Source organism: Diorhabda carinulata, chromosome 9 (genome assembly GCF_026250575.1).
Source record: "Diorhabda carinulata isolate Delta chromosome 9, icDioCari1.1, whole genome shotgun sequence".
In the NCBI taxonomy this organism is placed as follows: Eukaryota; Metazoa; Arthropoda; class Insecta; order Coleoptera; family Chrysomelidae; genus Diorhabda; species Diorhabda carinulata.
In genome coordinates this window covers 2,886,525-2,913,772 of record NC_079468.1, presented here as the reverse complement: position 1 = coordinate 2,913,772, position 27,248 = coordinate 2,886,525, and the positions used below count along the sequence as shown (strand labels likewise).

Here is a 27,248-nt window from a genome sequence, read left to right as displayed (position 1 = left end):
ACGCTGTGGAATATTTAAACTGCAAACAAACAACAACAGAACATAGTCATTTTATCTACTCAGACAGCCATAAAGACCAAAATCGTGTGCTCTAGGCTTGTGCTGGAATGAAAGTAAGTCCTGCAAGAGCTAGTCGATAATGACTGCAAGTTCTAACTCGTTTGGGTGACCGGACGCTCAGGTAACGGCGTCAAACTGGAATCAACAAATCCGCCAATGAACCCAGAACTCATTTTTGGTATACCTACCACACCTCTAAGCAGTCTGCTCGCAACACAAACTAACGTACAAATAGATGATTTCTCTGCCTCTCTTACCAACCAATAGAGGCAACTTTACAAGTTTAAACCTCGGAGGTTTGAGGTTTAATCTTCGCTTGTAAAGTGAAGTAATTAGCTGGTAAGATAGGCAGAGTATTTAGAAATGTGATAGGTTACCAAAACGGGTTCTGGGTCCATTGGCGGTTTTGTTGATCCCAGTTTGACGTCGTTACCCGAATGACCGGTAACCCAAACGAGCCGGATCTTGTCTGCTCGCAAGACATGTTAAAACTCACACAGTGGACCTTCTGTCTCTTTTACCAACTTACCCTTACAAAAATTTATGGAAAAACTTGAACCCTCTACTCAGATCGGGGTAAGTAGAAACAGATTTGCCACGGGGAGGTTGGTTTTAAATAAAAAGTCAAGTTTTGGGACAAATTTATAAAAAAACTTGAACCCTGGTTTCAGATTGGGGTAAGAAGAAGCAAATTTGTCGCTGAAGGGGTTGGTATTGAGTATAAATGTCAAATTTTAGGAAAAGTTTATGGAAAAACTGAGCCCCAGTTTCAGTTTGGGGTAATGGGGTAAGAAGAAACAAATTTGCCAATAGAGGGGTTGGTTATAAATAAAAAGTCAAGTTTTGAGACAAATTTATCACTAAACGGGTTGGTTTTAAATGAAAATGTGTAATTTTTGGAAACATTTATGAGAAAACTTGAACCGTAATTTGAGATTGAGGTAAGCAGAAGAAAATTTTCCAGTAAAGGGGTTGATTATAAATAAAAAGTCAAGTTTTGGAAAAAAACTTGAACCGTAGATTCAGATTGGGGTGAGCAAAAGCAAATTTATCACTGACGGGGTTGGTTTTAAGTGGAAATGTCATATTTTGGGAAACATTTATGAAAAAACTCGAACCCCAGTTTCAGTTTTGGGCGAGAAGAAGCAAATTTGCCAGTATAGGGGTTGGTTTCAAATGAAAAGTCAAGTTTTGGAAAAAAATTGAGCCCTGGTTTCAGATTTGGGTAAGAAGAAGCAAATTTATCTTTGAGTGGGTTGGTTTTAAATGAAAATGTCATGGTTTAGCAAAAATTTATGAAAAAATTGAGCCCTAGTTTGAGGTTTGAGTAACAAGAAGCCATTTTGCCACTTGGGGGTTTGTTTTTAAGTAATAATATAATAAATGTATTAATATAATCAATCAAAATTCCCCATTAGGTGATAATAGTTTTTTTTTAATCTACTTTGAAGTCTCATATAAATGATTTTGTATGAAATATGGAAAAAGAAAAATTATCAGCAGATTATTGTTTGATAAAGTACACCAAATACATATGAAAGACTTTCCATAAATGAAATAAAGGAAAACAGTATTGATGTAGGTATCTATCGTCTCATATATATATATATATATATGTAATAATTAATAATGTAATTATAGAAAATGCGCAATTAGTTGGAATGTGTTGAAAACCTTGAAAAAAACGTATTTTTTTATACACAATCACACAACCACAGTCAAAAAAGGTGCGTTTTTTTTATAAAGAAGTACACTCATTAAAACGTGATATAAAAGGTGCCGCAAATCACCTACTGTGAGTGAGGTGCTTGATTAGCCTTAGGAAAATGGATAGGAAGAAAAGGATAATGATCCTGTCAAAAAAAAAAATATTTTCAACAGGATACGATCGAGATTATTCTTAAATCTCTGATGTTAATTTTAAGGAAGGTTTTGGTGGTTGTAACATGCTTTATAAATGGTTTGTATAAGTAGAGTTCCTTCAGATATAAATTTAAATATTTATTTGAATTGTTCTTTCACAAGGATATAAGTAAAAGAAAACTGAAGTTATAATAAAATCGAATGAAAAATCTCAGTTTTTTCATGTAAATAAAACAAAATTGCTCCCAAGCAACAGAAGAAACATACAAACAGCAAAATTTTGAAAATGAGAATGATGTAGATGAGTAGTAGAAAGAGATTCGAATCTATTGAGAAAATAAAATCTTAATGTTGGTCCAATTTGATGCATAATGGATTAATGGATTTGGATCAACATATCTAACAATTAAAATCAGCCATTTTCAATTCAAAACATCTCGATTTACATGTTGGAGCAGTTGGAACTGTCAAAAGTTGTAGAAACTATAGAAAGTTTCCAAGTGAACCACGACTAGCTGAAGAAAAAAAGAAAATAACAAATAAAGAAGAGGAATCGTCTATTAGAGGCTCTACTGATCTATAAAATAACGTCTGTATCTGTCAAAGGCTTCTAAAACTCACATTCCACGAGGTATGTGTGTCCAGAAACTTTTAGAAGAGGAAGTTTTCGATGAAGACAATAGGACAGTGACATTACAAATTTCATAAAAGGTCATAATGTTAGCAGAATAGAGGTTGATAAGAAGATGTTTTTCGCAGAGGCATTATCAGGCATGATATAGAGAAAGTTTTAAAGTGGACAATGATCCATAAAAGATTATCTGACTCTGGTATACGGTAATGGTTGTCGGCTAAGAATTGGTCCCTTCAAAGATGCCAAAAACTGACACCTAATACTTAAAAGTGTCAAAACAAAAGAAAAAAGAAAAGAAGAAAATATCCACATACTTCCACTAAACTCCCGGAAGTTGGATGGCAAGCGAGAGCCAAAGATTTTTGAGGAAATTAAGTACGAAGCTGTTTCTGGATTGCAGAAGGTTCAGATACAAGGTTAGAGAATGAGAATGAGCCTCTACTTTTTATGAAATTTCCCAGAGCATAGAAGATCGTACTATTCACAAAATAGACGATAGTTGGAGGATATTTTCGGGACGGTAATGTACAGCATGTTATAGAGGAAATATCAGAGGTAGTCAGTTATAAGAAAAAAAACCCGGAAGAGAACCATAAAACAGAAGAAGGCAATGATAAGGTTCCATAAAAGAATATCTATCTCTGGAGTAGAGTAAAAAAGAAAAACGAATATGGCAATACAATGAAGAAAAAAATAGACTCTCCACATACGTGGTATGAAGTTGTTTTTGGAAGGCATCGTACTTTGAGGAGATATTAGGAAAGGTAAGGTTTGGAATAAGTGTGTGTGGATTGAAACTTTCAAAAGAGGTAGTTAGTTATAAGCAAAACACTGAAGAGAAACATGAAACCGAAGAATGCAATGATAAGGTTCCATAAAAGAATATCTATATGTGGAGTAGGGCAAAAAATCTTTTTCAAAGGTTTCCAAAATTCACGCCAATCGAGAGTGTCAAAACAAAAGATAAAAGAAAGGAAGTGAATGTCACTACAAGGAAGAAAAGAAAAGAATATCTACAGACTTCCACTAAATCCAAGGAAGTAAGATGGACAGCAAGAATCAAAGATGATTGACGAAAGGTACGAAAGGGTTTCCGTAATGCATCGTTCTTTGAGGGAATGGGTATGTGCAAGAGCTTGAGGTAAAAGATCAGAGAGTAAGAAAGAGCCATTGCTATTTAAGAAATTTTATAGGCCATAAAGATCATGTTTGCAGAATGGATGATGGTAAGGGGAGGTTTAGGAGAAAGAAAATAAGAAAGCAATGATATTGCGTTTCTATCAATAGACACAGCAAGTTTAATTAAAGGTGATTGGGAGATGGAAGGAACTTTTCATTCTAAAAGGATGTGAGGAGTATATATGATGATATAGTGGACAAAGAAATATTTAATTTGGGAACAAATAAGAATTTGAGGAAGTTGAATGGTTTAAATAAATAAATTTTGTAACAAATAGTTCTTAAACGTATATCCATGTGTATTAAAACAATTTTTTATTTTAATAAAAAAGGTGAAATAACATTTTTTTTTTCAAAGGAGATTTAAGTTTTATTGGGGAAAAACGTTTGGGAAATCTACTTAAGGCGTTATCTAAGTTACAAGTATCCAGTGCTAATAAAACAAAAATTTAAGTAAATGGTGCCGATTGTGACTTAAAAAAATTGTGCCATTGCAAATATGCGACTTGGTGCGAGTGATAACCAAAAAGCAATCATTACATGTGAACGTGAGTAACTAACATTTACAACAATAAATAAAAGACACAACTATTTCAATTTTTTTAAAAATATACCGAGTTACATAAAAAAGTTTCAAAAAAAAACCTTTATCCAGTCTCCTGCAAACGCTTTTGTAGACAGAAAATATTAGAAAAAAAAAATATCGAAACCCTCCAAAAAATATCAATTTGGAGTGCTTCGAATACAAAACAGTCAAAATATCCCCCTCAAAAATTGAGGTATAGAGGGCTGCAAAAAATCACAAAAATATATAAAGGTTTTATCAAAAAAATCCATTTTTTGGCGAGCTGCAATGGTTAAAAAAATGTCGTAAGTCACACATACCACTAAGGATATGCCAAAAAAGTACGAGAAAGTAAAAACGGTTAAATAAAGAAAGGGAATAACGACTGCAAGATAAATAATATGGGAAACGACGAAAGGAAGAAGGAATAATGTTTAGAATAAGCTAATACGTTTGTAGGATGTACAAGGAGGAACAATTTTGATACGATAAGATTGTAAACTTTAGGAACAAAAATTTTATTTCGAATTGTTCGTTAATCACCTCGAATTTTTTAAATTTTGAGATTAAACACAAAATTTATGAAAAAACAAAACGACAATTGACAGTGAGAACAATATTAACATAATTTTATTTTTTTTTTACTATTTTGTGGCCTAACAACGTAATAAATAAATTAGACTTGAGAAATCATGAAAATAAATATATTTTTTCCAAATTTTTACTTTATTCAGACAGTGAAATATTTTTTATTATAATATAAGTTTTATGAAGTAAGATTTTGTTAAAAAAATTCATTTAATCCAAAATATAATTGTTTATATTTATTTTTATTTAAAAGATTCAAAAAAAAAACACTGAGAGTCCAATAAATCCAAAAATAAGCGAGGTGATACAAGCAAGTCATAGTCTTTTCTTTCAATAAACTACCCTGTATATGTTTGCAAGTTCCTCAACAACCCGATTTCAACGAATTATATCAAGTGACAACTACGAACAGAGTCTTAAATACAGATCTGGAAACGAGAGTAGCGGGGTGGGTTCATTTCACGGGTACTAAATTACTTCATTCTATGGCCGCCAGGTCGGCGTTGTAATCAAGAGATGGTGTCAAATTGTGGCCTAATAATAATATCCAGCCGCTGAATAGAAATTGGGCTCGGTTTTCAGATCTGTATATAAGACCGTGGCTACGAATAATAATGACATTTTCAAAGAATTGATCAAGTCTCAGTATATGGTAAAAGTGTCAAGAATACGAGGATAGTTTCAGAAATTCCTGGCCCAACAAAGAAAACACAAAAATTTTTGAAGCTCCTTGCACTTTTCCCAGCGATGTTCAATAAGTTCGATATCGTTTTTATAACAAGAATTCTCAAGCTCCTCAAAACAGTCATTAACTGCTGATACCACCTCGTCATTCTTGGAGAATCTTTGACCACCAAGCCATTTTTTCAAGTCAGAAAATAATCCGAGGAGGCTAAATCTGGCGAATAGGGTGCATGCGGTCAGTTTCGCTCGACTTCTTCGCTCAAACGTTGCTTTATACCCGCCCTTGATAGTTTTTCTTTTTTTTTCAAGATGATCATTTATTTCTTTGAAAAACTACCACATACACGATGGAAACATATTCACAAAGCTGGCACGTGGCACCCACCTTGCGCACAGCTTTTCATGTCTGAATTTTCAGTTCATTTGCGTTATGCCGCGCTTTTTGAAATGCCTACTATATCTGCTAGCTCACGAACTTCCAGTCGACGATTCTCCAGTAACGCTTTGAGGATTTTCTTCAACATTTCTGGAATCACCACCTCATTTAGTCGACCACTGCGAAGGTAAACTATTAATGGCTGCCAAACATATAGTAAACAACATGGCGTCTTCAAACTTGAAGATTTATAAAGATGTATGTCCTACTTGTTGTTAAACCCTAGATTTGATATCCAAATGATCACTTTGCCACCTATTTTAAATTCAACACAAGATTTTTGCATTGTTTTCATGTCCATATTGATCAGTTTAGTGGGTAGTACCATTTTACTCAAAGCTTCTTTCAGTTTGCCACGATGTATACCATCAAAAGCTTATATAACTGGCGCAGTCAGCAAATGATTCCTATTTTCCAACTAACTGGAATAATATTTGTTTTCCATACTTTTTTGATCAAGTCGTGTATCGCTCGCATTATCAAAAGTTTATATAATTGGCGCAGTCGGCTTTATCTCCTTTATAATGTAGATGCTGTGTGAGCCTATTGCAAATAGTTCGTCCGGGATTCGATCTGATGCTCCTTGAGGCACCTTCCAGTGAGAAATTGAAGACCCCGATACCTTCACTCTGCCAGAGGCGTTCTTCATTGTCATTCTAACCATACACACCAGATTCTTTGACCCACCAGGTCCTCATACAGTTGGTCTTTGAGGATACTGTCGTACGCCCGGCGGAAGTCAATGAAGTAAGTCTTGCATTACAGTATGACAAATTCTGAATTTTTGAAAAATGTATGATTTTCGTACAAAGTAAATTTTCATTTTTCGGGCCATGTAGTTGTAACACAAATCGATTTCTGGGCTTTGCCAGGCCAGATGAGGTCCGTTCCTTTACATAGAGCAAACGTGAGTGAGCAGTTGTTGGACACAATCATTGGTCTATAATTTATCAAAGAAAATGGTAGGAAAGGTTCCATACCTCATTGTTTCACTAGGGAAAATTACTAAGACAAAACCTTTTCGAAGAAACGGATTGTTCGAAGAGTGGCCAACTACATTACCAGACCTTACACCGTTGGAAGATCATTTCAATGATACAGTATAAGCAATATAGTCTATTGGGGTTGAAAATTTGAAATTATTAATAACTGTTTCAGTTCGTTCGTTTGAATAAGATCATTAAGGAGCTTTTATAAATATATAGGGTGTTTAATTCGAAATAAAGAGTAATAAATATGCTAGATTTGCTTGAATCGCCTTGTTTATTCAAAATTAAGTTCAAAAAAGCCACTTTTGGGTTTAAACGTTGACACGTATTAGAATTTTTTGTAATTGTATCAAATAAGGACACACAATTTTGTTCTATAATTATTTTCAATATACAATTACAATCTACAGCTTGTCCCTTAAAAAAAGTGTTCCTAAAGTACACCATCTGAAGGGTTTTAAATATAAATCGTCTATATCATTCGAAAAGATTTACCCCTATTGTTTTTTTTTCAAGTTGGTAATTGTGAAATGGCAGCTAAAATTAAAAATATTCACTCGATATTGTGATTTTTTTTTCTTGAATTTTGTTTTGTATTATTTTTCCCGCCAACTTCTGTAATATACATGACTAATTGAAGATGAAAGAAAAATTATAACAATTTTACAAAATATGAAATGAAAATATCAATCAATTAACTTATAGACATGTATATTTGAAAAAAATATCCCTCATCCCTCTCAAAAAAATTTGTAATTTTAGCATATGACTCATTTTACAACGTTTTTACTAATTCTTTTACTTCAACTTAGATCCGATTAAATCCAGTTATGTCACTTGTCAAATACATGAAAAATTATATATAAAAAAAGAAAAACGTGAGGTTTTCATTAGAAAAAACAGAAGAAATACTGAATACTCTGCTTATTACCACTGTACCAACTCTCCCTTTTGCATTATTTGATCCTTATACCCTTCCATAGGATCGTACACGGCTCGAAGGACCAGATAATGTAATTATAAGAGATGGTGCAGTAGCAATTTCCACCAACGGTTCCATAAATTCCAATTTAGAATAAACAACAAAATTAAAATTAAGTTATGTATAGTACCACTATTGTATACAGGTAAATAATTAATAATAATCAGTACTAAAGGAAAATTCGTAGATTTTCTAATTTTAAATGATTCTGTAGACAAGTCATATCCTAAAATTATTTAATTTTTCTATTTATATGGAAAAAATAATTCACCACAACAGTACTATTTTACTCCACCACCCCTAAACAACCCCGACTGAATTCCGATACCATTTAAATTGACATAAACGTACCATCTTCGTGTGTGCGCACCGTAATGGGATACGAACTCGGACCGTCGCCTACAGAAGTACCAGCTAATACCCATATCCTGTACGTGGTCCATCTTTTTAATTCGTCAAGCACAAAAGTGGTACCATTAAATTTGATAACGTTCGCTTCGCTATCAGACCTGTCAGATTCAACGAACTGCAACTTGTAGTAAATGATATTTCCGTTGGTACGGTTCGCAGGCGGTGGGTCCCACGTGACTTTGATCGCCGTGGGACTTACTGCTTCGCCAATTACGTTGGTCGGCGGGGCTCCGGGTACTAGGACGGCGGAGCAGCGTTAAATTCAAGCCAACGAGAGATGTTACGGATAAACAAAATTTATTATCGCGATTCAATTAATTTTCAGTTCATTTTTTTTAAATTTTTTAATATCTTGCAATATAAAAGAAATATTTAAAGAAAAAACGGATAACAGATGAAAATATGGATTAAAATTTATTGGGAAACAAGAAAATGGTGGAAATTTTATTCTAGAATAGTTGACATATTTTATATTTGGAGGGAAATGACGTTAATTTTGTTAATTTTTGAAAACCTTACAATAAAAAAGAAAATTTTAGAAGAAAATTTGGTATAAAATGAAAATTTTAATTAAAATTTATCGAGGAAGAAGAGAGGGGTAAAAATTTAATTCTAGAGTAGATGACATATTTCATATTTGCAGGGAAATGACGTTAATTTCGTTAATTTTTGAATGCATTACATAAATAGAGAACATTTTCAAAAAAAATTTGATATCAAATGAAAATTTTGATCAAAATTTATCAGGGAAGAAGAAAATGGTGAAACTGTGTTTCTAGAATAGCTGATATATTTCAAATTTGGTTAGAAATTACGTCAATTTTGTTAATTTTTGAATATCTCACAATAAGAAAGAAAATTTTTAAGGAAAATTTAATATTAAATAAAAATTTTCTTCAAAATATATTGGGAAAGAAAAAAATTGTGAAAATTTCATTCAAGAATAGTTGACACATTGATATCTAGTTAGAAATGACGTTAACTTTGTTAATTTTTGAAAACCTTACAATAAAAAAGAAAATTTTGAAGGAAAATTTAATATTAAATAAAAATTTTCTTCAAAATCTATTGGGAAAGAAAAAAATTGTGAAAATTTCATTCAAGAATAGTTGATATCTAGTTAGAAATGACGTTAATTTTGTTAATTTTTGAAAACCTTACAATAAAAAAGAAAATTTTAGAAGAAAATTTGGTATAAAATGAAAATTTTAATTAAAATTTATCGAGGAAGAAGAGAGGGGTAAAAATTTAATTCTAGAGTAGATGACATATTTCATATTTGCAGGGAAATGACGTTAATTTCGTTAATTTTTGAATGCATTACATAAATAGAGAACATTTTCAAAAAAAATTTGATATCAAATGAAAATTTTGATCAAAATTTATCAGGGAAGAAGAAAATGGTGAAACTGTGTTTCTAGAATAGCTGATATATTTCAAATTTGGTTAGAAATTACGTCAATTTTGTTAATTTTTGAATATCTCACAATAAGAAAGAAAATTTTTAAGGAAAATTTAATATTAAATAAAAATTTTCTTCAAAATATATTGGGAAAGAAAAAAATTGTGAAAATTTCATTCAAGAATAGTTGACACATTGATATCTAGTTAGAAATGACGTTAACTTTGTTAATTTTTGAAAACCTTACAATAAAAAAGAAAATTTTGAAGGAAAATTTAATATTAAATAAAAATTTTCTTCAAAATCTATTGGGAAAGAAAAAAATTGTGAAAATTTCATTCAAGAATAGTTGATATCTAGTTAGAAATGACGTTAATTTTGTTAATTTTTGAAAACCTTACAATAAAAAAGAAAATTTTAGAAGAAAATTTGGTATAAAATGAAAATTTTAATTAAAATTTATCGAGGAAGAAGAGAGGGGTAAAAATTTAATTCTAGAGTAGATGACATATTTCATATTTGCAGGGAAATGACGTTAATTTCGTTAATTTTTGAATGCATTACATAAATAGAGAACATTTTCAAAAAAAATTTGATATCAAATGAAAATTTTGATCAAAATTTATCAGGGAAGAAGAAAATGGTGAAACTGTGTTTCTAGAATAGCTGATATATTTCAAATTTGGTTAGAAATTACGTCAATTTTGTTAATTTTTGAATATCTCACAATAAGAAAGAAAATTTTTAAGGAAAATTTAATATTAAATAAAAATTTTCTTCAAAATATATTGGGAAAGAAAAAAATTGTGAAAATTTCATTCAAGAATAGTTGACACATTGATATCTAGTTAGAAATGACGTTAACTTTGTTAATTTTTGAAAACCTTACAATAAAAAAGAAAATTTTGAAGGAAAATTTAATATTAAATAAAAATTTTCTTCAAAATCTATTGGGAAAGAAAAAAATTGTGAAAATTTCATTCAAGAATAGTTGATATCTAGTTAGAAATGACGTTAATTTTGTTAATTTTTGAAAACCTTACAATAAAAAAGAAAATTTTAGAAGAAAATTTGGTATAAAATGAAAATTTTAATTAAAATTTATCGAGGAAGAAGAGAGGGGTAAAAATTTAATTCTAGAGTAGATGACATATTTCATATTTGCAGGGAAATGACGTTAATTTCGTTAATTTTTGAATGCATTACATAAATAGAGAACATTTTCAAAAAAAATTTGATATCAAATGAAAATTTTGATCAAAATTTATCAGGGAAGAAGAAAATGGTGAAACTGTGTTTCTAGAATAGCTGATATATTTCAAATTTGGTTAGAAATTACGTCAATTTTGTTAATTTTTGAATATCTCACAATAAGAAAGAAAATTTTTAAGGAAAATTTAATATTAAATAAAAATTTTCTTCAAAATATATTGGGAAAGAAAAAAATTGTGAAAATTTCATTCAAGAATAGTTGACACATTGATATCTAGTTAGAAATGACGTTAACTTTGTTAATTTTTGAAAACCTTACAATAAAAAAGAAAATTTTGAAGGAAAATTTAATATTAAATAAAAATTTTCTTCAAAATCTATTGGGAAAGAAAAAAATTGTGAAAATTTCATTCAAGAATAGTTGATATCTAGTTAGAAATGACGTTAATTTTGTTAATTTTTGAAAACCTTACAATAAAAAAGAAAATTTTAGAAGAAAATATGATATAAAATGGAAATTTTTATTAAAATTTATCGGTCAAGGAAAAAATGATGAAAATTTAATTTCATATTTGGTTAGAAATGGCGTTAATTTTGTTAATTTTTCAATACCTTAAAATAAAAAAGAAAATTTTGAAGGAAAATTTTACATTAAATGAATATTTTCCTCAAAATCTATCGGGAAAGAATAAAATTGTGAAAATTTCATTCGAGAATAGTTGGCACATTCATATTTAGTTAAAAATGACGTTAATTTGGTTAATTTTTGAATACCTTACATAAAAAAGAAAATTTTTAAGCAAAATGTAAAATCAAATTGAAATTTTGATCAAAATTTATCGGAGAAGAAGAAAATGGCGAGAATTTCATTCGAGAATAGTAGAAACATATTTGGTTAGAAATGTAGTTAATTTTTGAATACCTTACAGTATAAATAAAAAAATTCAAGTGAAAAGTCTGATATCGAATGAAAATATTTAGTAAAATTTATCTGAAAAAGAGGAAAATAGTGAAAATTTCATTCTATAATAGTCGACGTATTTCAAATATTTCAAATAAAAATTGCATTAAATGAAGAAAAAGTGGATTTGGAAGGAATTTTCTATACTTTATGTGACATCTTGTGGAACCCAACGGTGATTTTGTGCATCTATTGTAAGGTGAAACTAGTTTTGTATGTTTAATGATCTACTTTGAGAAAAAATTCGGTTATTAACTATGAAACATAAAACAAAAAATTAGAACTGATATTTAGGGTTCGAATAGCAAAAAGCTTTTCCGTAACATCTCCGAAGCCAAGCCAAATAGGTATATATTGATTTTGAGGACTTACTGTTTTATTTATTGATATTAAATCAGGTTTGAAGTGGATATTAAAATATTGTGAGTATAGCTACTACATAATAGTGAATAAAAATTAAAATAAATGTGCTCAAACTTGATAAATATTAAAACGGAAAAAGTTACCATGCTTATTGATTTAATATATATTTAATAATAAAAAAAAATAGTGACGTCTAATAGTTTTTTCCGTTTTAATAATATGGAGTAATCAATACATATTTCAATAATTTAATTCGGAAGCATTTAAATTTCTACTAAAAAAAAATAATTATAAATTGATCGTCTCCATAAGAATTTGTGCAGTGCTCTTAAAAAAATTAATATCCACTGAAAACTAATATTGACATGCAAAAATGCAGAATACACAAAAAACTCACACTCCGCACACATTCCAAAATGTATTTTCACTAGTAAAACTTACACACTTCAAAAAAAATATATGACGTGATGAAAATGTACAGTATGTCCGCGATAACTTGAAAAAATCCCACACTGTATATAATTATTAATTTTAGTAGAATTAACGAAAACTGAATTTGTGATTTGTTGAAGTTACTTTTTGTTTTAAGCACAAAGACATTTTCATTCAGAGAAGAAAATTTTCCAAATTTTCAGGTTTTTTTCACAAAGGAAAATTTAGTCGAATATCTAATTTCAATTGAAAAAATAAAAAAAATTATAATTTCCCTAACTGTCGCTATTGTGAGATTTTTTCAGGTTTTGAATGATTCTCAACGAACACACTGTGTAACAAAAAAAATAATGTATGGAAATTATACCTACACCACTTTGCGTATAAGGGTGTAATGAGATTCTTAGGGGTAAGTGAAAACTTATTCAATTCGATAATAAATATTTTTTATATCGTTTACGAATCCATTGTATAAGTAACGGGGGGTAAATTTAATATCAAATGAAAATTTTCTTCAAAATCTATCGGAGTAGAAAAAAATTGTGAAACTTTCATTCGAGAATAGTTGAAACATATTTGGTTAGAAATGATGTTAATTTTGTTAATTTTTGATTGAATACCTTACAATAAAAAAATTTGAAAGAAAATTTGATATTAAATGAAAATTTTCTTCAAAATCTATCGAGGAAGAAGAAAATTGTGAAAATTTCATTCGATAATAGTTGACTTATTTCATATTTGGAGGGAAATGACGTTAATTTTGTTAATTTTTGAATATCTTACAGTATAAATAAAAGAATTTAATTGAAAAATTTTATATCGAATGAAAATATTTAATAACTTGATATACCCACATCTATATGTTTTGTTTTCACTATTTAAATGGGAAAAATGCCTCCCAATTAATACGTCAGTCTTTATGAGAAGTATTAGATCAGTTTTACCATTATTAGAGCAAAACGCAGTTAAAATTGTTCTAAAGAAGCAACACGTTTAATTTTTTTGAAAAATAGTCAAATTTTGAGTTTAAGTTTAAACCGTTATTCAAGCAAATTCTGGTGATTTTTTTTATCTCAGTCCCTTTGTTTCGAAAATATCAAGTTGTATTTTGAAATTTTTAAGCAACACATAATTTTTTTGAAAAAATAGTCAAATATTAAAGAAAATTAAACCGTTATTCAAAAACATTCTAGTAATTTTTGATCTGTCTCATTGTTTAGAAAAAAAATTTTTTTCTGTTTCTGTAATAGTTTCACAAAAAAACATGGAGTCAATTGAAAATTGGAACCTTTTTCCTTAATAATGAGATAAGTCAATAGTTTAGACAATTACACTAAAACAGAGTGATACATTTAAAAAAATAACTTTTTGGTACATAAAAATGACATTCAAAAGAACTTATTAATATTCCTGGAACAATATATATCCAATAATATTCAAAATTAATGCAATTCAAGCTATAGATACAAATAGATCAGATAAAACAACATCCTAATTATTAAAGGAATAAAATACTCGAAAAAGAAAACTAACCAACCAAATGTTAAACAGTTTCTTTCTAATATTCGTGAAATAAAACTAATTAATTTCCAAAAGCGTCTTTCCACCCTTAAATAATCAGCAGCTTTGTTATCCACTCAAACACATTGTTCAACATAATGAACAATTACTTATCTTGTTATTTTTAAGGTTATAAAAACGTTACGGGGGCCGTAAATCAGAAAATTTTTATGTTTCAAATCAAGATGATGTCTTTATAGTTTGTAGTGTAAATAACATAAAAATTTTCATTGCATGTTTGAGAAACGGTTTAATGAAACTGACTTTTACTTATTGGGCAGTTAAAACAGGGATTATCTTTTTACGAAACAACAAGAGTTCATTAGACGTCAGCAAAGTAAACTTTGTAATATTAAAAATTGATTAACGACTTAACTGTATAATAGACCGGTACAGAAACTGTTTTAGTTGTCATACCCAGCGGTATATTGACTTAATTCAAACATATGTTCTATAAAGTTCAAATTAATTGTTACAGAAGAAAAAAATAAATTTTTTTGTGAAATCGTAGCTTTTATTCATTATTTTAGGGATGATCTAGTCGATAAACTTTCAGAAACTACTTAATGGTATAATATACCGGTACAGAAACTGTTTTAGTTCTAATACCCAGTGGTATATTGACTTAATTCAATCCTATGTTCTATAAAGTTCAAAACAGAAGAAAAGAAAACAGTTTTAATTTACTATTTTTGGGATGGTCAAGTCAAGAAATCTTTCGGAAACGTTACTTTATTAATATAAAGTCAAAGTGAACAACATAGGAATGAATTACGATTAAAGTAGAGGTAGTTATCACCTCCAAGGGGCTAAAAACTGTCAAATCTCGGATTTTTTGGTAAATATTTCATGCGGAGAGTATATGAATAAAAAAAAGGTTTTAAAAAATATAATAACAATATTATTTATACTTATAGGATCATAAAAATCAACAATGTCCATCATAAATTTCATTTTTCTGCTACATAGACTAAGTTTTCACTTACTTCCTAATTATTAATCGAGTAAAGAAAAATTTTGAAAAAATCAAGAATACCATTTTTCCATTGTTTCTTAATAAATGACAACGACTACTAACACACAATTACGTTTTATTATATCGAAAGGATTTTATAATAAAATAACGTTAGACAGGATAGTATCAACCGAGATGCAAAAAAAAACTCGATAGGAAGTGTGAGAAGTTTTCTAATAAAAAAATGCAAATTTTTAATGCAATTCAATTCACCTGAAGATATTCTGATCGGATTAGGGAACGTTTCAAAACACTTGTATATTCCGCAACAATCCTCTTTGAATTTTAAGTTATTTTTTTGTAAGAATTTCTAATCCTATTTGTATTCCAGATACACTGGCAGCTTAAAACAGGCGAAATTTGTAATATATTCAGAATATTATTTATTTAAACTACTTCGGCAATAATAAATTTGAACTATGAATCACTAAGAAGACATTTAATTTCTTAAATAAATAGTTATTTAATTATATGTTTGAGAACAGGGAAATAATTGGAAAAAAAATAATTTAAAGTGTAAATTTGAGGATATTGAATATATATCAGAATGTCTTCCTGCTATATAATTTTAAAATGAGAATAAAATTTTTATCGTTCAAATTACCATCAAAGGAATGGAGGTAGAGGGAAAAAATAAGAAAAATGGGAAAGCTGCAATTTCAAAACATATAATACTGGTTTTATTGAGAAAATAAAATGCAGTAATAATAATAACTCAAAAAAATGATCTATAGCTTCACAAAGATCGTTAAGAATTTTTTTTGAAGCCCCAGATGTGAAAAAATAGTCTTTGTGGATAAAAAACTCACTAATCGAAAAAGTGTCATCCGGTATTAATAAAGGATTTGTAGAAAGTTTTGTAACATAATTTTCTGTTTAAAATGGAAATCAAATTTTTCTTTTTAAAATTACCATCAACATGATGAAGATAGAAAAAACAACAGCTAGTAAAAATAGTGAAAAAGCTGCAATTACATATGTAAAGGCTGAAAAAGCTTGTGTTTATCATTTCTGAGGCTCTAATATGAAGGAATAGAATTTCAAAATAAATAAAGTCACCATAAAGGGGATCCTTCTGTATTGATAAACAATATGTACGAAGTTTGGTGATCTGTCATTGTATCCCCATATGTAGAGGAAAAGCAACTTCGTATCTTCCCAAAAGAATGGACACAGAAGAATGAAAATACCAGTAAGAAATTTGAAAAAGTTGCAATTACGAAACAGAAAAAAATCTGAATTTACTAAGGAAATTAAATACAGCAATAACTACAGAAAGACAACCTTTGGCATAACCTCACAAAGTTTGTTTCAAATCTTTTTTGGAGCTCTGGATCTGGTATTTTTTCAAATTACCATTAACAGGATGAAAGCAGAAGAGAAATTTGATAGTAAAAAATTGAAAAAGCTGCAATTACATATATAGAGTGATTGAAAACATTTTTCATAGGTTTAAAAACTTGTTTTTATCATTTTTGGAGCTCCAATTTGAAGAAATACAATTTCAGAAAAATAAAGGTCTCTATAAAGAGTCTCTTTAAGTAATTTGTATGAAGTTTAGAGATCTATCATTGTATCCCTATGAGTAGAGGAAAAGCAAATGTGTATCTTCCCAATCACCCCAAAGGAATGGACACAGAAGAAAAAAAATGCCAGTAGGAAAATTAAGGAAGCTGTAATTACAAAAATTGATAAAACTAGAGAGAAAAAACTGAATTTACAAAGGAAATAAAATGCAGCAACTACGAAAAAGATAGCCGTTGTCACATAAAATGGTTTTCAGCATCACAAAGCTTGTTGAGAATCTTTTTTGAAGGTCTGGATCTGGATCTGGAAATATGGGTTTTTAGGCTGGAAAACCCATTATTCAAAAGGTCATCTTCCTGTATTAATAAAGGATTTGTAGAAAGTTTTGTAACCAGTCCCTTTTGGTTCAAAATGAATATTCATTTTCCAAAATATCATTAACAGGATGAAGACAGGAGAAAAAACTGCCAGTAAAAAAGCTGCATTTATATATGAATATATGAACCAAAGCATTTGCCGTAGGCTTGAAAACTTGTTTGTATCATTTTTGAAATTTTTATCTAAAGATAGAGTTTCAGAATAAAAAAAGTAACCATAAAGAAGGTCTTTCTATATTGATAAACAATTTTTATGAAGTTTTATTTCTATGAGTAGAGGAAAATCATATTTTCCCAATTACCACTAACGGAATGGTCACAGAAGGAAAAAATGTCAATAGGAAAATTAAAAAGCTGCAGCGAAGAGAACTAAATTTACTAAGAAAATAAAATGCAGTAATAAGAACTACGAAAAAGACAGTTGTTGGCATATGAAGAAATCATAAAAATAATATTCAGCCCTACAAAGTTTATTTAGAATCTTTTTCAAATGTCTGGTTGAGGAAAATTAGAATTTTAGGAATAAAAACTCACTATTCGAAAAAGTTTTTTTCTCTGTAAATATACCACTTGTGACAGAATTGAGACAGAAGCAATAACTTACAGTAGAAAAATAAAAAAGGCTGCAACTAAAAATGTGAAACGGAGTGAAGCAAATGCAGCATCTTCTGTAAGCTCAAAAAGCTTATAGTACTCTTTTTTGTTGTTATCGGAATTTAAAATAGTCACTATAAAGGTTGTCTTCTTATATTAATAAATCCCTATGAGTACTAATTGTAATATCATCAATAGGATGGATAATGAGGAAAAGAACCACCAGCAGAAGATCTGAAAAAGCAACTATTAAAAAATATATTACTAAAATTAGAAAGAAAAAAAAAAGTGAATTTATTAAGCAAATAAAATGCAGTGATAATAACTAGAGAAAAAGCAGTTGTTGATGTATAAGAGAACATGTTACATGTCTTTTTTGAAGCTTTCGATCTGCATACTACATTCGGTAGCTCTAACATAATGTACAAAATTTATATGTTTCAAAATACCATCAAAAGAATGGGCAGAGAATAAAAAAATACTGGTAGACGGATTAAAAAAAGCTGCAACTACATAATAAGAAATGGAGTGAAGCAAATATCTCGTTGCATTAATAAAATACCTATCAATGTATGCCTCTAAGTACTGGTGCAAAGTTCTTTTACCAACCAAAGGAAGGAGAATGAAGAACAACTGAAAAAGCAAATACTAGATAAAAAATTACAATTTACTAAGAAACAGAAGAAAATGCAGCAACAATAATCACAGAAAAGAGAGCTGTTGGTATATATAGAGAACAATAAAAATATAATTTTTTGTAGCCTAAAAAAAAACTGGTTAAATGATTTTTTTAAAAATATTTGGATATATACAAAAACACTATAAACCTTCAGTCGATTCCAACACAGTCTAACGTTACCTTATTAACGACCGATATCTCATGGAATCATTGTCACTTCCTAAATCTTACCGTATTGCTTCGTTCTAACTGGTATAGGAGGGGTAGTAGCCCCTTCACCTCTCTGTGACCTAGCTGCTAACCACACATAATACAGTGTGTTCGGATACAGACCGGTTAATGTATAAGTCTCCGAAATAGGTATACGCCTATGATGTTTCTCTTTGGCGTAAGTATCATTCCAATACAGTTCGTAACTTACTATATTTTCACCAGAATGACTCGGTTTCGTCCATTGAAGCGTTACTGAACTTTCACCGATGTCAGAGGTACGTAAGTTGCTCGGTTGACTTGGAACACCTAAATAGTTGCGATACATTTTAAATATATATTCAGTACTCAAAGTTACATAAAATGCGTTCTTAATAAATTATATTTTAATGCAGAAAGCTTTCCAGTATTTTGTTTATTTTCCATTTTATGGAAGTATTAATCGAGATTTAAAATACTTATTGAGAACGCTTGTCAAAACAACATTTTAAAAATATTCAAGGTTATTATTATTACGAACTCGTCTCCGCCCTGAACCCGGTCCTGTCTGGATTTAGTGGAATTCTATAATTCGGCAATTGTTTGTTTTTATATAAGTTTTTATTATATTTGTTTACATTGTTTCGTTTGAACTAATTTCTTGGAAAATCTATTTATTTATTTGTTTTGCTTCTTGAGTGCAGTTTAGTTTAGTTTATAATGAATATTCATAGTGAACAGACAGAAATAGGAAGGAATCGAAGAATTTAAATAAATTATATAAATCAGTTAAGTGTTAGTGATAAGTGTTTTATATAAATTGGTTAAGTGTTAGTGATAATTGCACTATATAAATTAGTTAAGTGTTGTGTAAAGTTTATTAATTCACTCCACGAAAAGAAAGAGTAAATAATGTAGAAAAACGTTACATCATCATTCAATTGATCTAATATCAAACAAGTTGATCAAAAAGTGCTTTCCTTACTTAATATTCGACATTAAATTTAATGTTCAAGTAATTAAAAATGTTTATTCAGCTCCAATATGCCCGTTTACATTATTAGGAGCCTGACAAAATATTTACTTATCAATATAAAGTTTTTACTACCATAAAACTTGATGCATCTGGTGTGTTACCAAGTTTTTATGGCGCTAGTACATTACACAACATTGTCAAAACGATAAAGAAACAATAACTTTGAGAAATATTTAAAATGTTGTTTATAATATACAGATATACAGGGTTTTGTTGCAAATAAATGATTAAAGTGATACGCGTTTAACTGTATACTCACCCTGTTGTGTTTTAACGTGAACTGGAACACTCAATGGACCAGGACCAACGGACGTATATGCCTGGACACGGATTGTATAAATAGTGTGAGGTGTTAACTCACTGATTGTTGTCAATTGATTGTTATCTACTACTTGGGATTCCCATTGGGCCATCGGTTGTTGGGCGTTTGTAGTATAATATACTTTGTAGCCCTGAAATCATTTTACAAACACTTTAAGAACCGCAGGAAAGAAAAAGTCCTAAACGAAAATTACGCGCGTCAACAAACGGAGAATAAATATTTAGTTCGCCACCCAAAATGGCCGACTTGTCAAAGTCACGTGTTCTAGAATGATTTATAATGACGTAACATGAAAAACGTAACCTACAAAAAGCGAAACTTTTTCTTGTATATGGATGAGCATTCCTAGAATTAATTTTCGATGAGATTTTTAAATTTTGATGATAAATTCAAGTTTTTTAAGAAGCCGCTATAAAAAATACAGTATGAACCCCACAAACTAAATAAACACTTTTTGTGGACAAATGAGAAAGTATCACCAACAACCGAAACGTTCATAAAAAGTTTTTAAAGGTTAAAATGTCACAATTAAAATTAATTGTCAATTGTCAAGTGAAAATGTAAAAACTTACCGTAACTTGACCGTTTGGAGTTTCCGGTTCGTCCCATTGTATCACCATAGTACTAGAACTCAACGGTCTTACTTGAACGTTTCGAGGAGCTGTCCCAGGCTCTGGAAGTAAACAAACATTTTTCTATATTTACATAAATCTATAGAATGAGTCAAAAATGTTGTCTATGAAATTTCGTGTTTTTTTAGTCAAATGTCAATACGCAGGATAGTTGTGACGTCATGATTTGAGGTTAAGTTTAATTCCTCGAATTCTCAACACAGTGTAAAAGCAGCGTCGAGTAGAATGTTGTGAGCATTGCCGGAAGGACCACGAAACTTGATTAAACTATGATCATCCAGAAGAAATTCGACGATATGGCATCGAAAAGGAAAGCTCGTGTCAAAAAGAAACGAAAGTAGCGAAAAACACCAAAGAAGTGATGACTACAATATTTCGAGACTTCGAGGGTATCCTTTAGATTGATTTCAAGGTATCAAATACAACAATGGACGCGGGGCATATTATTGTGACTTACTAAGACAGTTGCGTCAAAAATCAGTCAAAATCAATATTGCAATCCACACTGATTCCCTTTCCAAGGCTACTGTGGTGCACAATAGATCAATGGGTCAAAGTTTTAGCGAGGTAAATTCACGACATTACGCCCTAGTTAATCTAAGGCTACTGTAGACGAAGGTGGCTTCACATAGATTGAACACACACCATATAGACCTGATCTCGACCCGTCCGACTATTTTTTGTTAGCAGAACTGAATGCCGAGTTAAGGGATAAAAGCGACGATGAAATTTAACAGGCGGTGTACGAATATTTCGATTCTAAAGATGCATCGTATTTTTATATTGACATAACAGCTTAAGTCAGACGTTCTGAGACGTGTGTGGTAATAAAGGAAGAATATATTGAGAAATGATCTCATTTTTTATTATTTATGACTTTTCTTCTTGTTAGGCTAAGGCCTGTTTCATACGAATATTCCCGCGAAACAAACAAGTTTCGAAAGGTTTTTATCGGGTCCAAACTCGTGTCTGGGGAACAGTAGCTAAAGCCGGTACCACACGATGTGTCCAATGTTTCCGACGTTGGACGCTGGTTTTATTGGACGTTTCATGTGGTCGTAGGTCATTCGACGAATGTTTGGCTTCCAACGTTGGGCATGGACAACACTTGTAGTACAACTAGACACATTAATTGTCCTCATGCGCGTGAATGCTACGTGTTTGGTATGAGCAACCATTTTGCCACGTTTTCATTCCTTTAGGTAAGTTTAGATAAGGTACCGGTCAACGTCCAATGCGTAGCCGTGCGTTGGAACGCGAATTTTAGCGCAAACGTTGGACGCATCGTGTAGTACCGGCTTAATCGAAACTTTCTCACATAAACCCGATAGCCAGTGGATCTAAAAGTATTAATAATGTCTTTTAATTCTAAAATATTTGAAAAAGTTAATTTCGTCTTCTCTCAGCTTCGGGAAAATAGTATAGAATGCTCCAAATTCTTGCCGAAAAGTGGGAAAAGGATGCACCTAATTAATTATTCGTTTTTTTTTTTGCGAAATTACAAGGTTTAATTCGTTTCCGGTGTTTATCGAAAACGAACCGAACCGTATGGAGCCGCATACGTGTGAAACAGGCCTAAGATCTCTAGCACCACGTACGTACAAATCTAATATCTAAAATAGGGGTCAGAAGAATTGATTATCTTCGTAATAATATATGCGCATTCATATTCAATTCGATTAAGGCATCAAGTGTAATTTACAAACAATGGTGTTGTTATTTAAAGATTTGTTTGAGCATTGTTTTTTTTTTTGATAAATAATTAATCATGATTAAATTTTGGAACGGTATTCCGCCACATATTTTTTTTTTAAACAATGCGTGGTAACATTTGTCAAGGCGGCTGAACGTCGTTTATTATCTATCATTAAACCGACACAGGTGTGGAGATTTTCAAGCTTTCTTTCGAGACCTCTGAAATCATTGTTACGACAAATGAAAACAAAAATCTTTCTCTTTTTGTTTGGTCACAATAAAAACTCAACATATTTATCGTAAAATGACTGAATCGGTTTTTTTTAAACGGGCGATTTTATCACGAGTGGATATTGGTCAAATCAGCATTTTAATTTTTTTATTTAATTGCAAAAATTACCAAAAGACTGGTAACTTAGATCGAAGACGCGGTTGTGGAAGAAAATGATCGATTCATTGTCAACACATCGTTGGAAAATCGGGCCCATACTGGTGTTTCAAGTCCAACAAAAACTCATAGAAACGCAAAGGGTGGCTGGACAGTCAGAAGAAGACTAAGGGCGGCCAATAGGGTTCAGCTGTCATCTCAAACGAAAGCAGACTATGCTTGCATGGTAGGGATTGAAGAGGACGAGTCTATGGAAGACCTGGAGAAAAATTCGCGCAGTGTTGCATAAAAAAACGTGGCTTTTAGATGAGGTTCCTGGATGTTTCAATGCTTTCAATGTTTTTATAAAAACTGGCGGTGGAGCGAGGGGATTAACGGCGAACCGATACTTTTTGGGGGTTATGTCAGTTTCGTCGAGGAAAACTTCATCTTAATGCAGGAAAATGTGTAGGCTGTAGCTTAAGACGGGAAATTTAAAAAAAGCGGCGAGTTTTTTCCAAAATTTTTATTTCTAAATTAAAAAAAAATATTGTTCACACGGAGAATACGAGTTTTGGAATGTTCACAAAAAAATTGCCTCTAATTGTGAACTAAGGTATCAAATTCCAGAGGTCAGTAAAGACGGCAAAAGATGAATAGCCTGCAGGCGGCAAATCTGTAAATCGTCATCAATGGAAGGGACCAAGAAGAAATCCGAGATAAGTTAACCACCGTCATGGGGACTCCGAGAAGATGGCTCGATGACCATGGACTATCCAAGCGATGGAAATCGAATCGAAAGAATCTGTGAATCGATATCACTGGAAGGGAGAAAGGGGCTCGATGACCATGGACTATCCAAGCGATGGAAATCGAATCGAAAGAATCTGTGAATCGATATCACTGGAAGGGAGAAAGGGGCTCGATGACCATGGACTATCCAAGCGATGGAAATCGAATCGAAAGAATCTGTGAATCGATATCACTGGAAGGGAGAAAGGGGCTCGATGACCATGGACTATCCAAGCGATAAAGCTCGAATCCAAAGAAACTATGAAATACTTAGATCTAATATTAGACTCGAAAGTGGATTCGCACGGATCAACGAGGTACATGGACGGCGCGCCTTTTACCACATGTCGAAGAAAGACTGGATAGAGAAGTTGAAGGGGAGGTGGACTTACTTAACCCAATTACTGTTTGGACATTTTCGATCCTACCTACACTTTTTTCGCTTGCCGTCAAGCCTCGGATAACGCAGAGCACACATTCTTCGTATGCAGATTATGATCGTGAATGGAGAGAACTGGGACAATTTTACGGACGAAGAAACGTCGATGACCCAATCACCAACCAAATCACCCAACCAAACGAAGACCGTTAATTCTGTGGAAGGCTAACGCGGGTCTAGGATGGGAACCTCGAAGAAGTTTAGCTTAACGAGGAAGGGTTTCAGTGGATCGTACAATTGTACTTCTGCCCCACGTACTGGTCGGTCTCGTTTTACCACTGATGGTACAAGTGCGCATTTCCCTTCCTTTCGGATAAAAAAACTTTTATGTTGATACTTATTTTTTCTCGATTAAAATATATTTTATTATTAAAATAATTACTCAATTAGCATTAAAAGGGAAAATGTTAAATGAATTCAAATAATTAGTTGAGTAGATCCACGGACCCATCGCGGTAAAGGAAGAGAATTGTTTTCAGAGGAATAGAGATTATGGTAAGCAATAAATCATCAATGACGGGTTATTTTTTCATTATTCGTTATAAATAGTCCAATTTACTTTAGAAATACGATTCAATCTGTCAAATTTCCAGTTTATTGACATTATCAATTTGATTAAACGAAACTACAACGTTTTCCTGATCAATAGTAATCGGTGCATATTAAAACGTATTAAACAATGGCCACCCATTATGCAGTCGGCGTACGATCGATGATTTTAGTTAAACGTTTGAAAGGCATCGGAATCACTGGACCAAACTTAACGAAATTTCTCAACACAAGCTACGGTGTGTAATAGTCGGGGTTATTTTAAAATATTGATTAACCGTGAAACAGAAACTTGAAACGTTGCATAAATTGAATATTAATGTCGATGTATATTCCGTCTGAAAGTAAATTAGCGATAGGTTATATTCTGAATTTGAGGTTATGGTATTTCACAATTATACGCATCTGTTAACACCACCAGTTCCATTAATAATGGAAATTGAAAGTTTACGGGGAATTCTTTACTAGTAAATATGAAATGTTGATGAAGAAAAAACTTCAGTCTTGGAATTAAGAGAAAAATGAATTCGCAAAACGATTAAAAATCAAATAATTTTCGAGTATATCTTTCGTAGACAGTAATAATTAAATAAGCACAAATTGACAGGTAAAATGCTAGAATTGATGGAAAAATCATTGTATAAATTAAGACACTTTTCCATTATTGGAAAAAATACGAAAAGAACAATTTACAAGACACTAACAATAACTTATGTAGCTGAAATAATGATCCTTATACAAAACGGCCGATTAATGGAAAGAAACATACTGAAAGGAATCCTAAAACGAAAAAAATTAACAAGCAAATGAATATCGAACTAATGTGGAACCAAATGGAAGAAAAAGAAATGGTAAAGTACGTAAAAGCACTGGGACTTAGATGATTCGTATATATACAAAGAAAAAACGACGAATTTCTATTAAAAAGAATCATAAAGTAGAGAGTTTCTGTAGAAAAGTGAAAACCAATAGAAAATAGACCGAAACTCCGGTGGGTTCCAATATACGAGTACTGGGAGGCGCGAATTGGAAGGAATAAGAGAGAGAGATAGGAAAGAGTGGATAAATATGGTTAATAAAGTAAAAAAAACCACGCAGAAATAAGTAGAAAGAAAATACAGATTAATTCACTGTGCAATACGGATCAGAAAAGCTCTCCAAGAATAGCCGATACTCCTTTTAAGGAGTCATACAGCATACAAGGAGAAGCCAACCACCAAACGAGCAAAAGGAAGGTCTTTAAGGAGATGAGGCGAATCATGGACATCGATATCCCAAGATCGAGACAGAAGAAAATGGAGGATAGAGGGTAAGACCTGAAATAAACGGACGAAGAAGGAGAAGAATAATGTAACTTCATCTATGCAAGCTTGTAATCAAAACGCATTGTCTACTGCAATTTACAGATGAAGATCCAAATCATTTATTATGTTTCCTTTTCTTTCTGTGGTACTGGGGATGCTCAGTGTTTACAGCTGATCTGTCATTCCCAATCCTCTCAGAAAATTCAGAACGTAGAATAGTTTCAGCTGCCAATGATCTCCATTTTCCATTCTATACGCCTCCGTTCCTCTATGTAGCAGAATCCAGTTCTTCAGTTATTGCCCTGTAGCTGTTTTCATAGAATCGAGTCTGATTTTCCATTTTCCTCCATTCCAATGTGTCCGAGAACTCATTCTTCGTACTTAATTCCTTCAACTTGTCCATGCATTCCAAAACTAGCTTGGAGCTTTTAACATAGGACCATATAGATGTTAAGACTGCTGGGCTAATGGAGGAGATTATAATCTTCTGTTTGCAATGATTCTTTTCCAAGTTGAACACATTTTTTATTTGCATATATTTCTCCTTGAAAATTATTTGTTGTATTATCCAATATTTCAGACTGTTTCAGCAATTCAATCCATCAATTTTGGCTAATGCAATCACAGATGTGTGAGCTGGTGCAAACGACACTTTCTTCTTAGCCCAACGTGGCTGTTTTTGCTCGATTTCTTCGCCGAAACGTTGGAATAAGTTTGCATATTACTAGTCAATGATAGTTTTCCCTTTTTAAAGATAATCGATGAAAATTATTCCACGCGCATCCCAAAAAATCAACGCCATGATCTTGCTTGCAGTTGGAACGGTTTTTGTCTTTTGTGGAGCCGGGTCTCCCTTTTCAGTTCATTGTTTTGATTGTTTTTTTTATTTAGGGTTTGAAGTGATGGACCCAGGTTTCATTCATGGTTATGAAAAATTGCCAAACACTACATGGAAACATCTTAACGACGCTCTATTTGTTTACAGCTTTCTCATGTCCAATTTTTAAGTTAATATGCGATGTATTGCACTTTTTGGAATGCCTACTATGTCTGCTAGCTCGCGCACTTTCAGTCGACGATCACCCAGTATCACTTGGTGGATTTTCTTCAACATTTTTGGTCGACCACTGCGATGCTGGTCTTCGCAGGACGTACGGTCTCGTTTAAACTTCGCTGTCCAATATTTTACTGTTGATAACGAAGGATCAGTCTCACTCAGAGTAGAATCTAGTCCAGTTTTTACCAGTTAGGTATCACCTAACGATGACCAATTTTTTCCGTGTTTACAAATTCATTGAAAGTGTTTAAATGAAATAATCAGTTCTACTGAATGCATAAATAGAATGTGTTGTGCAATTTTGTTAAGATCAGAAAAAATCTCTTCGATAAACTTGTTATTTAATAACGAAA

General features: G+C 31.5%; 1 protein-coding gene across 9 annotated transcripts in view; it reads right to left on the bottom strand.

Annotated features, from left to right (window-relative positions):
- LOC130898106 (tyrosine-protein phosphatase Lar) overlaps positions 1 to 27,248 on the bottom strand; it is a 524,093-nt gene that overhangs the window by 25,064 nt on the left and 471,781 nt on the right. For 6 of the 9 annotated variants that reach the window (XM_057807152.1, XM_057807151.1, XM_057807153.1 and 3 more), the window contains 4 exons: positions 20,633 to 20,733; positions 19,998 to 20,190; positions 18,745 to 19,032; positions 8,332 to 8,628 (listed from right to left, as the gene is read on the bottom strand). In XM_057807152.1, coding sequence (XP_057663135.1) covers positions 8,332 to 8,628; positions 18,745 to 19,032; positions 19,998 to 20,190; positions 20,633 to 20,733 — 879 coding nt within the window. The remainder of the gene's footprint in view (positions 1 to 8,331; positions 8,629 to 18,744; positions 19,033 to 19,997; positions 20,191 to 20,632; positions 20,734 to 27,248) is intronic. The other 3 variants (XM_057807155.1, XM_057807154.1, XM_057807159.1) reach the window with 1 other exon arrangement.